Here is a 12347-nt window from a genome sequence, read left to right as displayed (position 1 = left end):
GGTAGCTTGCCATCTCCTGGTAATTTAAGAGATACAAAGTTACGCTGTGAAATACTGGTTTACGGACTGCTGCCGTTATCAAAGATAGACAAAGGAGGATATAATTACGAACTGCACATCTGACTAACTTAACTTTAGTGTGCTGCTTGACTCATTCAGTTTTACTACTTTTGAGACCAATGTCTAGGCAAGTAACACGGAGAGTAATGACACTGAATGTGAGGTCATGACTGTAAAAGCAGATTTTGGCATCAGGCTCAGTAAAGCCTGAAATTCAACTTGAGGTTATGTTCCCGACTTTGTGGCTGACTCACTGAGTGATCTGCACAGCTGACTCAGACTGAGGCACAGCGATGCTATCCATTCATATTACGGTCTCATCGCTTACCTTGCAAGGATTTGATTAATTATTATTTATAAACCATGTTGGGATTTTTTTAATAGGTGTACAGATTAGTCATTTTAACAGGTCTTATCCAAGTTAACGTGCAAAATGTTACTTCTCTCCCACTGCTACTCAAGCATTTCTTTCTCTACCACCCTATGTAATCAAAACTCAAAATAAAACCACCCACCTTAAATGACCTTGTACCTGCAACAAACAGGCCTAATGGAAAGGGCACACTGCAGCAGGTACCGAAGTCATCCCTTTCTCCTGACTTTCTTTACATTCTCTGTAGTATGTTTTGGGTTTTTTTTCTTTTCCAAAGACAGATTCTGTCAGAGCTTACGTATTTCTTTTTTTTACCTCAAGACCATTTCAACTACTGTTTGAAAATCTCCTTAGATAATCATTAAATGTTGTTTACAGCTAGGTGAGATAATGACATAATTCATCAATGAGTCAGTAAAACTGTTCACCCTCTTAAACAGACTGAGTGTTTGAGGCACATCCATTACAACATTGTTTTATACTTCTGGTAGCATTAGCAAAGCCAGCGAGGACGGATTGCATCCTCGCATCCATTTGCATGAGAAATAGTACTAAACATCCATCCTAGAACCTCCTTATACTCTAGCAGTCCTTGTTAAATTCTTTGAACATCTTCAAATACTTATGGGTCATTTGTCTGCACTGAATAACAGTGTCCATTATAACCCAAAACCCAGCATAATTTTTAATATAGATGATTTAAAAAGTAATACTAGAAATTACAGTGTGAAGTCTAGTGTAATGACTTCCACCCCTAGATCCTCTCTGTGCTGCCGAGGGTGTGGGTTTATGCAGAGGTTAACCTGGTGAGATGGCAGGTTATCACACGGGGTAGAGTTAGCTAACTCTCGGCAGTGTGCTTCCACTTCTTCCTGCACTTTGAATCTAGGAATGATGCAGCCGCAGGCTGCCTCAGTTCACTCAGCTTGCCATCTGCCAGTTCCCTCAACTGGAATCAGTTCAGTAACTGTTCACCCAGAAGCTCAACAATTGCTAAACAAGATATAAGTAGGGAAGGAAAGAAGGAAGGAACAAGTATGTCAGGTGGTGGAAGGGGCTTGACTAGAGGGACCCTTCTGATAGCAGCCCACAGGTAGGCCTGATTAGATGTCACGTCAAACTGTATGAGAAAATGTAACTTTAATTTTTTTTTTCTTCAAATTCCCATATAGATGATAATTACATACAGAACAGATGAAGAATGGTGCATTTTTTGTTAGTGGAACTTGTTTTTAATTTCCTCAGGGAAAGAGGCATGTGTACTTTCCTGTTTCGACCTCACTGTGGAGAAGCTGGGTCTATCACACACCTTGTGTCAGCCTTTCTGACAGCAGACAACATTTCTCACGGATTGCTCTTGAAGAAGGTACTGCTTGGTTGCTCACCTGAACTAACTACTCACTGCTTAGACATCAGTCACTAGTTCAAACAGCAGTCCCCGAATGGACTTCATCTGGGCAACCCAAAACTAATTTTCTTAGCAGGCCACACGTAACTCTTCGCTTTGATCTGAACCCCTCTGTGGAGTGGTGTGCTCAGCTCTGAGGCACCCAGCATAAGGACATGGACCTTGTTGGAGTGAGTCCAGACAAGGCCATGAAGGTGACCAGAGGGCTGGAGCAGCTCTCCCACGAAGACGGGCTGGGGGAGCTGGCGTTGTTCAGCCTGGAGAGGAGAAGGCTCCAGGGAGACCTTACAGCCGCCTTCCAGCACCTAAAGGGGCCTCCAAGAAAGCTGGAGAGGGACTTTTTACAACGGCATGAGTGATAGGACAAGGGGGAATGGCTTTAAGCTGAAAGGGGGCAGGTTTAGATTAGGGATTAGGAAGAAATTCTTCACTGTGAGGGCGGCGAGACACTGGGACAGGCTGCCCAGAGCAGCTGTGGGTGCCCCATCCCTGGCAGTGTCCAAGGCCAGGCTGGACGGGGCTGGGGGCAACCTGGGCTGGTGGGAGGGGTCCCTGCCCATGGCAGGGGGTTGGGACTAGGTGATCTTGAAGGTCCCTTCCAACCCAAACCATTCTCATTTAAGCTACAGAAACAGAAAGCTTGTCCTAAGTGAATATTTTAAAGCTCTGTCTTTTTAGGGAAGGTGAATGTTCAGATATGTCAAAGACTTGGTGGCACCTGGGTTTGGTTACTCCAAGCAGAGCTAAAATTGCGTGGAGAAAACTGCTTAGACCTGTTTCTGGTCCCTGGTTTAGGTCTCAGAAGAATTTAAGGAAAGCTCTAGTCTCTTCTTTATAGGGACATTATAGGGTCATTTTCTCTGACTGGCATCCCTGTACTTCAGGGTTCATTCAGAAGTTCATTAAGGTTTTGATTATTTATATCTAAGACTAACTGGGATCACTTGATCAAGAAATTTAACATAGCTGTATAGCACAGCGATACTTTATATACAACTTCATTGTTATGACAGGACAAACGTTATCATTCCTGACTTATCAGTTAATAAAAACCGTAACACAACTCATCCCCAGGCCAGTTTTGTAATTAAAATAATTGGTCAGTGGGTGGCAGACTTGCACTGAGTTTATTGTAACTTTCTGGCAAGTGGTGTCTTCTAAGCTGGATTTTCTGGTTAATGCTGGAAAAATCTCTCTGTATGTTTCAACATATCCAAGAACAAAGAAAAAATCTGCCTAATATCATGTCTGATGTTATGCTCAGAACCAGTAATTCCTAAAATTAGACCCTGAAAGAGGAGTAGTAAGGCTGTATGTGACCAAAGCATTCTCCTCGTCGCTCTGTCCCGTTTAGCCTGGTGCCATAACCTGGCATAGCAGATAATAGTAAAGGCACTTGTTAGGGTCACAGGTTGGTTAAGCCAAAAATAGTAATAAAGATGAGGTGACCACAGATTATTTATATCATGTGCAACAGCAGCACATGACTTCTAATAAATTAACACTTATTCTGCTCCTAAGACTTACCTATTGGACTGCAGTTTTGAAAAGAAGAAATTGCCTAGTAGTCCTTACCCATCTGTTATTGGTGACTTTCAGGTTTTGGGGACAGGTATGCAGTTAGTATCAAATACAGTGCCCTTAATAATCATACATACTTAATAATCTACAGTAATTGTTAGTCACCAATTTTTAAAAAAGATGACATTTATGTTAAAGAATGTAAATTATTTTTGTAAAGATCAGTAACATTTAAAATTCAGACTTTCCAGTGTTTTCTAAAGAAGTGAGAGTTTAGTGTCAAGCTAATTTTTTTGGTCTTAGTCCTCCCTCTGTAATGCCGTTTCCATTTTATCCAAGGGAAATCCTTTTTTTCATTACGCCATAGTACCGTTAAATGCTGACTGTGCTTTGTTTTGCAGAGTCCTGTCCTCCAGTATCTTTATTATCTTGCACAAATACCCATTGCTATGTCTCCACTTAGTAACAACAGCCTGTTCCTCGAGTACTCGAAAAATCCACTACGGGAATTTCTACACAAGGGACTTCACGTCTCCCTCTCCACAGATGACCCTATGCAGTTTCATTATACAAAGGTAGGAATTGCAAAAAGCGCTTTTCTGTGCATTTGGCAACAGTACCACATAGGCCCAGAATGACCCGAAAGCTATTTTGTATTGTTGCTTAGGCTATAAATTTTCATTTCTTTCAGTCACTTCATTCATTACTACTCTTCATTCTCAGTCTGCTACTCACTGTTAGGTTTCAGGGGGAAATGTCTGATTTCCTAATTGTGTTTCTTTTGTACTCTTGCCTCTCCAGTGTTGGCTGTTGAAGTATAGAATGAAGGATGAGGCTGAAGGGAGGTTTGAGCCTTCATAAACAATCCTCTAGAGTGCCAGGAAAGTCCAGTTTCCTTACTAATAAATCTGGGGAAGTACATCACAAAAACACGATGCAGAATCTCGGAAGATGACGTATGAGCTGTTTGCTCAGTGAACTGAAACTGATTCTTGCCCTTGGGTGGCCTGGCAGGACAGAAGTGCCTGGCCACTGCTCTGGATGCCCTGGTTTTGCGGTTGGCACTGACCCGAGTCATGCTGTGCCTTGAGAGTGGCCTGTGTGCTGCTCACTTGTCAGTGTCCTGAGGACAAGCTGAGCTCTTGTGTGCTTCACCCAGGCTGGCTTCTGGCCTGTGACACATCTCTGCTGGAAAAGCCAGAGCTTCTGTGGGGGCTTTCTGCATGACGTAACGCAGTGCCAGCAGGGTTACACGTAGTGTGGAAGATCCTCAGCTGTGAGCCCACTAGAGTCAGACCCAGCCTTCTCGTGTGGAAGGTCAGAACTGAGAAATTGCCCTGCTATCTCTCTACGTACTATTCATTACAGATTTACTAGATCCTCCGAGGTGTTTATATACCCTGGGATCTCATTTGAAACCGTCTAAGAAATGTTTCTAAGGATCTGGACTGCAGGCTGCAATTTCTTAGACTAAGAGAAGTGGATACCCAGTGCCTGTTAATTATTTAACAGTTGCCCTTGGGAAATTTGAAATAAACAATTCTGCTACTAATTGTGATGTTAAAGTCCTAAACTTCTAATTTTTCACAGCTATCTAAAGAGCATGTAGAAATTCCTTGATTTGTAATGAGTACGTATCCTCATTCACATCTTATTTATGTGTAATTTAATATTAAACATATTTTGGTGATACAGGAAGCTCTCATGGAAGAATATGCGATTGCAGCCCAGGTGTGGAAACTAAGTACCTGTGACTTATGCGAGATAGCAAGAAACAGCGTACTGCAGAGTGGATTGTCAGATAAGGTAATTGTGGCTAAAAAAAATCTTATTTTGTGAATATTAGGGCAAATCAGAACTGACAAGTCAGCAGTCTGAAAATTAAATAGTAGATTCTTATGTATTTGTGTACATCCGTGTCCTCTTTTCTGAAATATTTGCTAACTATCTGCTATGCAGTCTTACATTAAAAAAATATTAACGTTACATTTTTCCTCATTAGCTTTGTTTTGGAATTCCCCAAACCTGCAGAGACCAGGTGCCTGTCTCTGCTCAGTTCTGCCTCCAGTCCCAAAACTTTGTGTGATGTCTTGCGTTGAGTAAAAACAACCTGTGTGTCATAAGCAAGACACTTTTTTGCTTAGAAGGGAATAATGGGGAAAATATTGTGGTTTAGATAGGCAGTCAGGTTAGATTAGATTCCCTTTTGCCTTTAAAATTTTATACATCCATGGCTTTCTCTAGGAGTTCAGAGCATCCTCTCTTCTATGTCACTTTCAAACATTCCTGGCAGGGAGCTGGTATGTGAAGGGTCTTTAGAAATACATGCTGTTGTTCCTTCCGCTATTCTCTAGCGTCAAGTACTAATTTTCCTCTTGTGCAGTATTTAACTAATAAAAGAACCCTAAGCCTCTTTTTGTACCCTTCACATGAAAGATGCAGTAGTGAAGACCGAATGCTAGGACAAAGGGTTTGAGCAAGTCAGACCGGGCATACTGCTGGGTATATATAATAATAAATTCTTAGTAAAGAATTCTTATATATAAACTTTGGCCTTCAAATCTCCCAAACTGGTTAAGACTCTGAGGTAAATTGCAATGGCCAGCTGGCTGAAGCTGCACTGGTTTTTACTTGCACTGGAGTCATTCAACGAACAAATGCTCAGTTACGCAGTAAATCAGAGCAGTTGAACTGACCTCTTCCTATTCATGTTCACAGGAGAAACAGAAATTCTTAGGGGTGAATTATTGTAAAGAAGGGCCTGAGGGAAACGACATTCGAAAGACAAATGTTGCACAGATCCGGATGGCCTTCAGGTATGAGACACTGTGCAATGAACTTAGTTTCCTGTCTGATGCTATGAGAACAGAAGAGATTTCTACTCTGTCAAAGTAGTTACAAACTTGAAGAAACCAAAACATTTCACTCTGAAGCAGGATAAGATGCTAATTAACATGGAATCATCCATCTTTGATGCTACCAAGATGTAACAGTACAGAGAAAACCAGAGTATCTACGGGAGGTAAACAGCACTTGCTGTCATCTTTTACTGCATTATTCTCACTGCAAAAGTTTCAGTTCCTACAAACATTAAGCTTTGTAAGATTGCTGTAAATATTAAATGCAAACTCAGAATCATGTAATCTTTGTTTCATACTGTCTTAACTGTGTGCTATATTGTAACCTGGAAAAAAACCAGAGAATATTCATAGCATCTGTGATCTGCACCTTAGAATGCTGCAGATGCCGATAGTACACACGCACCTCTTTCTGTCCTGCTAGTCTCAGTAGCAATCATGGCATTTAGCACTTGCAAGGCGAATCCTTCATTCATTAGCCGTTTGTATGGGGTGCATAATTGTGAGGCTGCCCTTTCATTCTGGAAGGTGTTTAGACACAGTTTTTATCGTGCCATTTCAACAGTTACACTGGAAAACAAGAAAAACCAAAATCTGATAGTTTTGTTTAATGACTAATGAATTACTTCCTGTTGTCATGTAGGATGTCTATGAAGAACAGCAGATTAATGCTTTTTAATCCAGTAAGTAGAAAATGTGGTGTCAAAATCATCACTATTGTACATTGTAATAACGAGTCTAATATTGCAAAAACTTTGCCTTGAAAGTTGAGAACACTTTTCTATTGCTTTGTAATAGGAATATGTGGATATGCCAGTTCAAATTACTTAGAAATTTATGCAGATAGTTTTAGTTGCATGTAAAGAGAAATTTTTTACTTGAACAAAGAAGTGTTCTTATGAATCAGCGGTAGAAATGCCAGACCTGGGTTCTGGTCCTACTTCTGGCATCTTTTTACACGTTTGTGTTAGTTTATATTTTAGTTGAATGAGAAGTCGAACTGTCTATTTATATAGAACCAGCCCACTTGAAATATGTAATTTCAAATCATGTTATGTTAAACTTCTTATTTATGATGGAGTGGCTAGTAAAATATGGCTACTGGAGTATTTATCACTTTCAACCTTTCTTCTATTTGCTCATCCTTCTTCAGACACAGTACTAGCCCTCTGGAAAGTATTAAAGGCAATAACATGATAGCATCTATGCACCGTAGAAGCTGCATGTAGTTTCATACCAAAAAGGTATGTTGATGCCTGGAAGTCCAACGTTATGCTACTTCATTTGAAGGCCTCTAGTCCCTAAGCGAGGATCTTGAGCCTATAGTTAAGAGACCCGGGTATTGTGTACACAGGGAGGTTTGGCACCTTAGAACAGGAATTCAGAATTAATGCATTAAAAGCAAATAATGAATAGTAGGTGATCAAGCCTCACTAGACTTCGAACCTGAATGTTTTACCGTATCAGACATCTTGTGCCACTTGTCTTCTGGGGCGCAGGCACCTGCATCCTTCCTTTCAAGAGCTGATCAGGTCAGTCTCTCCCTTGTAAATGCAGCCAGTAGCAGTGGTGACATCACCAGTACCAAACAACTCGTTAATGACATAACTGTATATAGACACCGAAGACACAGTCTCTCCTCAGGCTGCAGCAGTTCAAAGCAGTACCTACAAGGACGCTTTTTTAAATGTACCTGCTATCCGGAATGGTGATTGCAGGGAAATGGCACCAAAGTAAGGGAAGGAGGAATTCCTTATCACCTCCTATAGCTGCATAGCCCTGTAGGAGAGATTACACCTAAAGACCCTTAGGAAACAGCCTGGCCATAAGGCAGCTCCGAGAGAGACCAGAGACATGGGAGCAGAGTTCTGGCCATGCAGTGACCACTGCCGTTAGCCAGTGTCACCCAGAGGGAAGTGCAGTGATTGCAGATTTTCTTCCTCCAAAGGATGGTCACAGACAGGCGGGGCGAGCCTTGACTGTAGCTCTTCCACGACCCAGCCTAGGGCCTGCTGTGTGCAGCTAGTGCCACGCTTTGTATTGCTTGTGCAGCTAAGAAGTGTGTGAAACAGTGCTGCTACCCTGCTCAACTGTGTGACAATAAAACTGTCCCAAGTTCTTAGTCAGCACTGCCTGTCGGCCTCTGTTAAAAAATCTTAGCAGCCTGTACAATGCATTATCAGCGTTGATGAGTGCAGTGTTCTTAGGATTTTCTTAAGAAATCTGAAAACAGCGGTTCAATCATTTTAGCTGCATAAACTGTCTTGTTTTTGTTACAACTTAATAATAAATTATCAACATAACATTATTTACCTGAGAAAAGCATCTGCATCTAGGCTAAACAAGCAACATGCTTGGTTTGAAGAATTTAAATTGTAAGTAGTTTCATCTGATAAACATTGCTTTACTTGGGTTGCTTCACCTGAGATTGCTACTAGTGCTGCTTTTGTTGTCACTTGATTTCTTACTTAGTTTTCTTAATATTATACTGAATTTGTATATGTTTTAATACCTTTTCAGCTTTCCTTACCTCAAACAATCAGGTTTTAACATGTCTGCAGCTCTTACTAAAGAAAAACAAAACTGGATATGAATATTACGAATTTTCATATGAAAATGAATGGATATGAATTAATAGACAGCAATCGGAATTTCAAAAATAATAACGATGACACGCCAGTGGCTATGACCACAAGTTCTGCTTTCTGTGCTTCCTTGTGTGCTGCTTTTAAGGATAAATCGAGCTAGTTGTGTTATATTTAGGGAAACAAACCATCCTTTCAAGCTTCCACTATATCATCTGTTTTAGTCATCTTTTAGTTAGGCAAACGTTACTGATTCTCAAGTTCAGTTCTTCAGCTTCTTTTTAAAAAGCTGCACTTTAATTCTGGCGTACGGCTGCTCAAAGCAACCTTGCAGACTTGGGGTATGTACATAACGGAGGCAGATCCAGCATGAACGCTGCTGTACACATCTACTCAAATGCAACACAGGGCAGTTGCTAATTCCGCCCCCCTGACGGGGTTCAGTTCAAACCTGGTTTTACTCAGGCAGAGGGGGACTGGAACATCCCTGCAGCTGGTGACAGGGGTGGGTGTTGCTTCAGAAAGGAAGAATATCCTGTTTTCTCAGCATGTCATTGGTGTTAAGGTTCAAGTGTTATTCAAGACCTCCTTAAATCTGCTAGCTCCGAGCATTTTATACTTTCACCTAAAATGGTTAATTATGATTATTTGATGTTTACAACATAACTAAACAATTTCTAGCGATGCTCTTCCATTCCGTTATGTTACTTTAGCAAACTCAAGGCATTTGCTTTGCCACTGGATAATGCAGAGCTACTTTATCTTCTCATATAATTGTTCTTTACTTGTGGCTAACCCTTCTGTTCCGTTTGCCTAGTTTAAGTCTGAAAAAGCTGGGTCAGGGGAGGAATGTCTGTAAAAACTTTTTTCTCTCTGTGCCTGGATTAAATGATGTTTATCTTTTGCCTCTTGTGGAAGCATTAAACATTAATAAATAAATTATAAAAGACTATGGTTAGGGTTTTTGTGTGTGTATACCTCTCACTAAAATTGTAGCTGCACAAAATCTCTGCATTTCAGTCAAACTGAAAAACCTATGCAATTACACTGTTAGCAGTATAGAAGACTAAACTGAAATTAAGGACTACTACAGCATGAAAAGTGAAAGAAAACAACCATTGAAGATAGAGAAGCGGCAATATTTAGGAGAAGGAGCTAAAAGCTTAGCTGACTTAAAGCAGCTTAGTGTTACTGAAAACCAGCGGTTTGGTTTGTGCCAAGGGAAGACCTGCCACCAAGTCCTGAAGTGAAACTATTGCAGGGCTGCCCCCACTGGCTCTCCATGCCCTGGTTCCCTGCTCATCCAAACTGGGCATCAGGGCAGGGCACGCGGCACCTCTTCCTGATCCCCAGGCCTCATCTTGACATGAAACAGAGTCAAACCACCTGAATTTGGGAGGAGGAAAGCAGTTCCAGCACTCCCAGTTAAAACAACAGCACAGCTTTATCTGACGAAACACAGCTAAGCTGCCAACAAGTGACCAATGGAAATAAATAGTTCATATCAACATAGGCATTCTGCTACAGCCAGAGATGACTTCTGAGGAGAAAAAAGTTTAACACAAATTACTTTCTACATAGGAAATGTAATAAAGTTTTTTAGATGAAGATTAAAATGCGTCTCTCTCTCTTTATACAAACCCTTTTTTTCTGTACACAAGCAGCACTCGTGAAGCACAAGAGCAAAGATTCACCTGTAACTGAACAGTGCGTACTTCTCCCCAGACCTCTCAAAGCACTAAATACCAACGTTATGCAGCACAGACAGTAGTATATACAATAGTGAGGCACCAACACTGCTAATCCATTAATCATTAACTATGACGAAGGGGTACCATGTCACATAAAAAAAATGGTTTTTTTTAAGGTCTGTTGAAGTTGGTTGGAATCACACTAGCATGGAAGTGCAGACTGTTGTATCAAAACCCTACCTTGCTCCATGAATAATCAAATTCCAGAAGGGCAGGCTTCTGACTGGGTTAGGCTTAATTCCTAAGAACACCTTGTATGTTTAAATAGCACTTTGAACCAAAGAAGAGTGCTCATTTAATTACCTGTTGGACAGCATTCTTCATTCCAGACTCACACCGGGCAAAGCTCTATCCAACTTCACAAAACTGGTAAATTTTTACTAAATTTCAGGCCTACAAACCCCATGCCCAGCTTTTAATATTTTAACCTTGATAGTTAGGTTAGTGAGGTAAGCAATCACCTGTTAATTAGCATCTTGACAGCTCTGATACAAAAGTCAAATGTGCTGTCAGACCCCTCAGAGACACACACCCAGTTCACTTCAGCTACACACAGCAACAGAAAATGAATGTTCAGTCTTTACAGTATGCTGCTGTATGACAGATTCTAGACCTTAGTACCAAACATCTGAAGAAGTGACAATTGAAAAAAATTCAGTTTTGAAATAACCGATTTTTAAGACACACAAGAAAGCAGAATTCCATTAACCCACTTAAGACAGGTGAGGATAAAACAATATGGTATCTTCAAGAATGGTTTAACAACAGAAAAAATAACTACTGTAATATGAGTCACAATACAATTAATTCTATTGCAGAGCACGTGTACTTAGTGGGTACAAAATTAAAAGAATTGTGCAAATGCAGCGTTAAGGCCAGACAGGTTAACATAGAGCTCCCACTTACGTCAAGCATCTCTAAGGCTCCCTGAGGAAGCTACTGTTCGAGGGTTCAGGGGGGGACACAAAGCACCGTTAAGATGCTCCTCCTAAAAATCATGCATTTGGCACACACATCTGTGGAGGGGCAGAATTCACGAGTCCAGTTCAAACCTACAGCACAGAGATCTCACTGCTTGCCTTGCATTTCCAGAACTGGAATGAGTATGGATTGGAAAACCTTTACCATCACATACAGAACTGTCTTTAAAGGAAAGGGAAAGGTATTTAAGGTAAACAATGCCATTTCCCACTAAAACCAAAACTGTGCACATTACATTAATATGGTGTCTAAACTTGAAACCTAGGAAATACAAGTTTTTGTTAATTCCTCAAGTATACCCACCGTCTAGTGTGTCTGTCAGCTGGTAGGTTCTCCGGTTTTAACTTCCTGATCTGTTAATTCATTCCTCTCCCATTTCTCAATTGGCTTTGAAAGATCAAAAAAGATAAACCAAGTAACCAGACAGAGGAAACAGTTGGGTTAATTACTTCAATTCTTACTGAAAAACAGGGAAAATCAGGAGAAGAAAGAATACTTCAAACCATACCATACTTAAGCTTTAAAATACTAGTAGAAACATGATGGAATAACTTGGGGGGGAAAAAGCAAATCACTCTTCTCTGGAATAAATAAATAAATAAATAGAAAAAAATCCTTTTCCAAAGGAAACCTGCTCCTCAATATTGTCTTTTATTGTTACTTGTTTTGACAAGAAAAAGAGAAGAATCAGACTGAGTCCTTTTTGCAGGGCTGCATTTACGCTACCTTGTTAATACCACACTTCAAAGTTTAGGAGACATCTGACTCACGTGGCATCCTTTTAACCACAGCACCTGTACAATGGAATCG

General features: G+C 40.6%; 2 protein-coding genes across 6 annotated transcripts in view; one reads left to right on the top strand and one right to left on the bottom strand.

The window, feature by feature from the left end:
• The window catches only part of AMPD3 (adenosine monophosphate deaminase 3), a 36324-nt gene extending 26570 nt beyond the window's left edge, over positions 1–9754 (top strand). For 2 of the 3 annotated variants that reach the window (XM_056354677.1, XM_056354675.1), the window contains exons 12-15: positions 1679–1799; positions 3764–3937; positions 5058–5168; positions 6081–9754. In XM_056354677.1, coding sequence (XP_056210652.1) covers positions 1679–1799; positions 3764–3937; positions 5058–5168; positions 6081–6257 — 583 coding nt within the window. In that variant the 3' untranslated portion in view covers positions 6258–9754. The other variant, XM_056354676.1, reaches the window with a different exon arrangement.
• A 2418-nt stretch (positions 9755–12172) lies between these two features.
• LYVE1 (lymphatic vessel endothelial hyaluronan receptor 1) overlaps positions 12173–12347 on the bottom strand; it is a 29191-nt gene continuing 29016 nt past the window's right edge. For all 3 annotated transcript variants that reach the window (XR_008824369.1, XR_008824370.1, XR_008824371.1), the window contains one exon: positions 12173–12331. The gene's annotated coding sequence lies outside the window, so the exon portion shown is untranslated. The remainder of the gene's footprint in view (positions 12332–12347) is intronic.

Source organism: Falco biarmicus, chromosome 10 (assembly GCF_023638135.1).
Source record: "Falco biarmicus isolate bFalBia1 chromosome 10, bFalBia1.pri, whole genome shotgun sequence".
NCBI classification, from domain to species: domain Eukaryota; kingdom Metazoa; phylum Chordata; class Aves; order Falconiformes; family Falconidae; genus Falco; species Falco biarmicus.
This window is presented reverse-complemented; position numbering and strand designations above follow the sequence as displayed.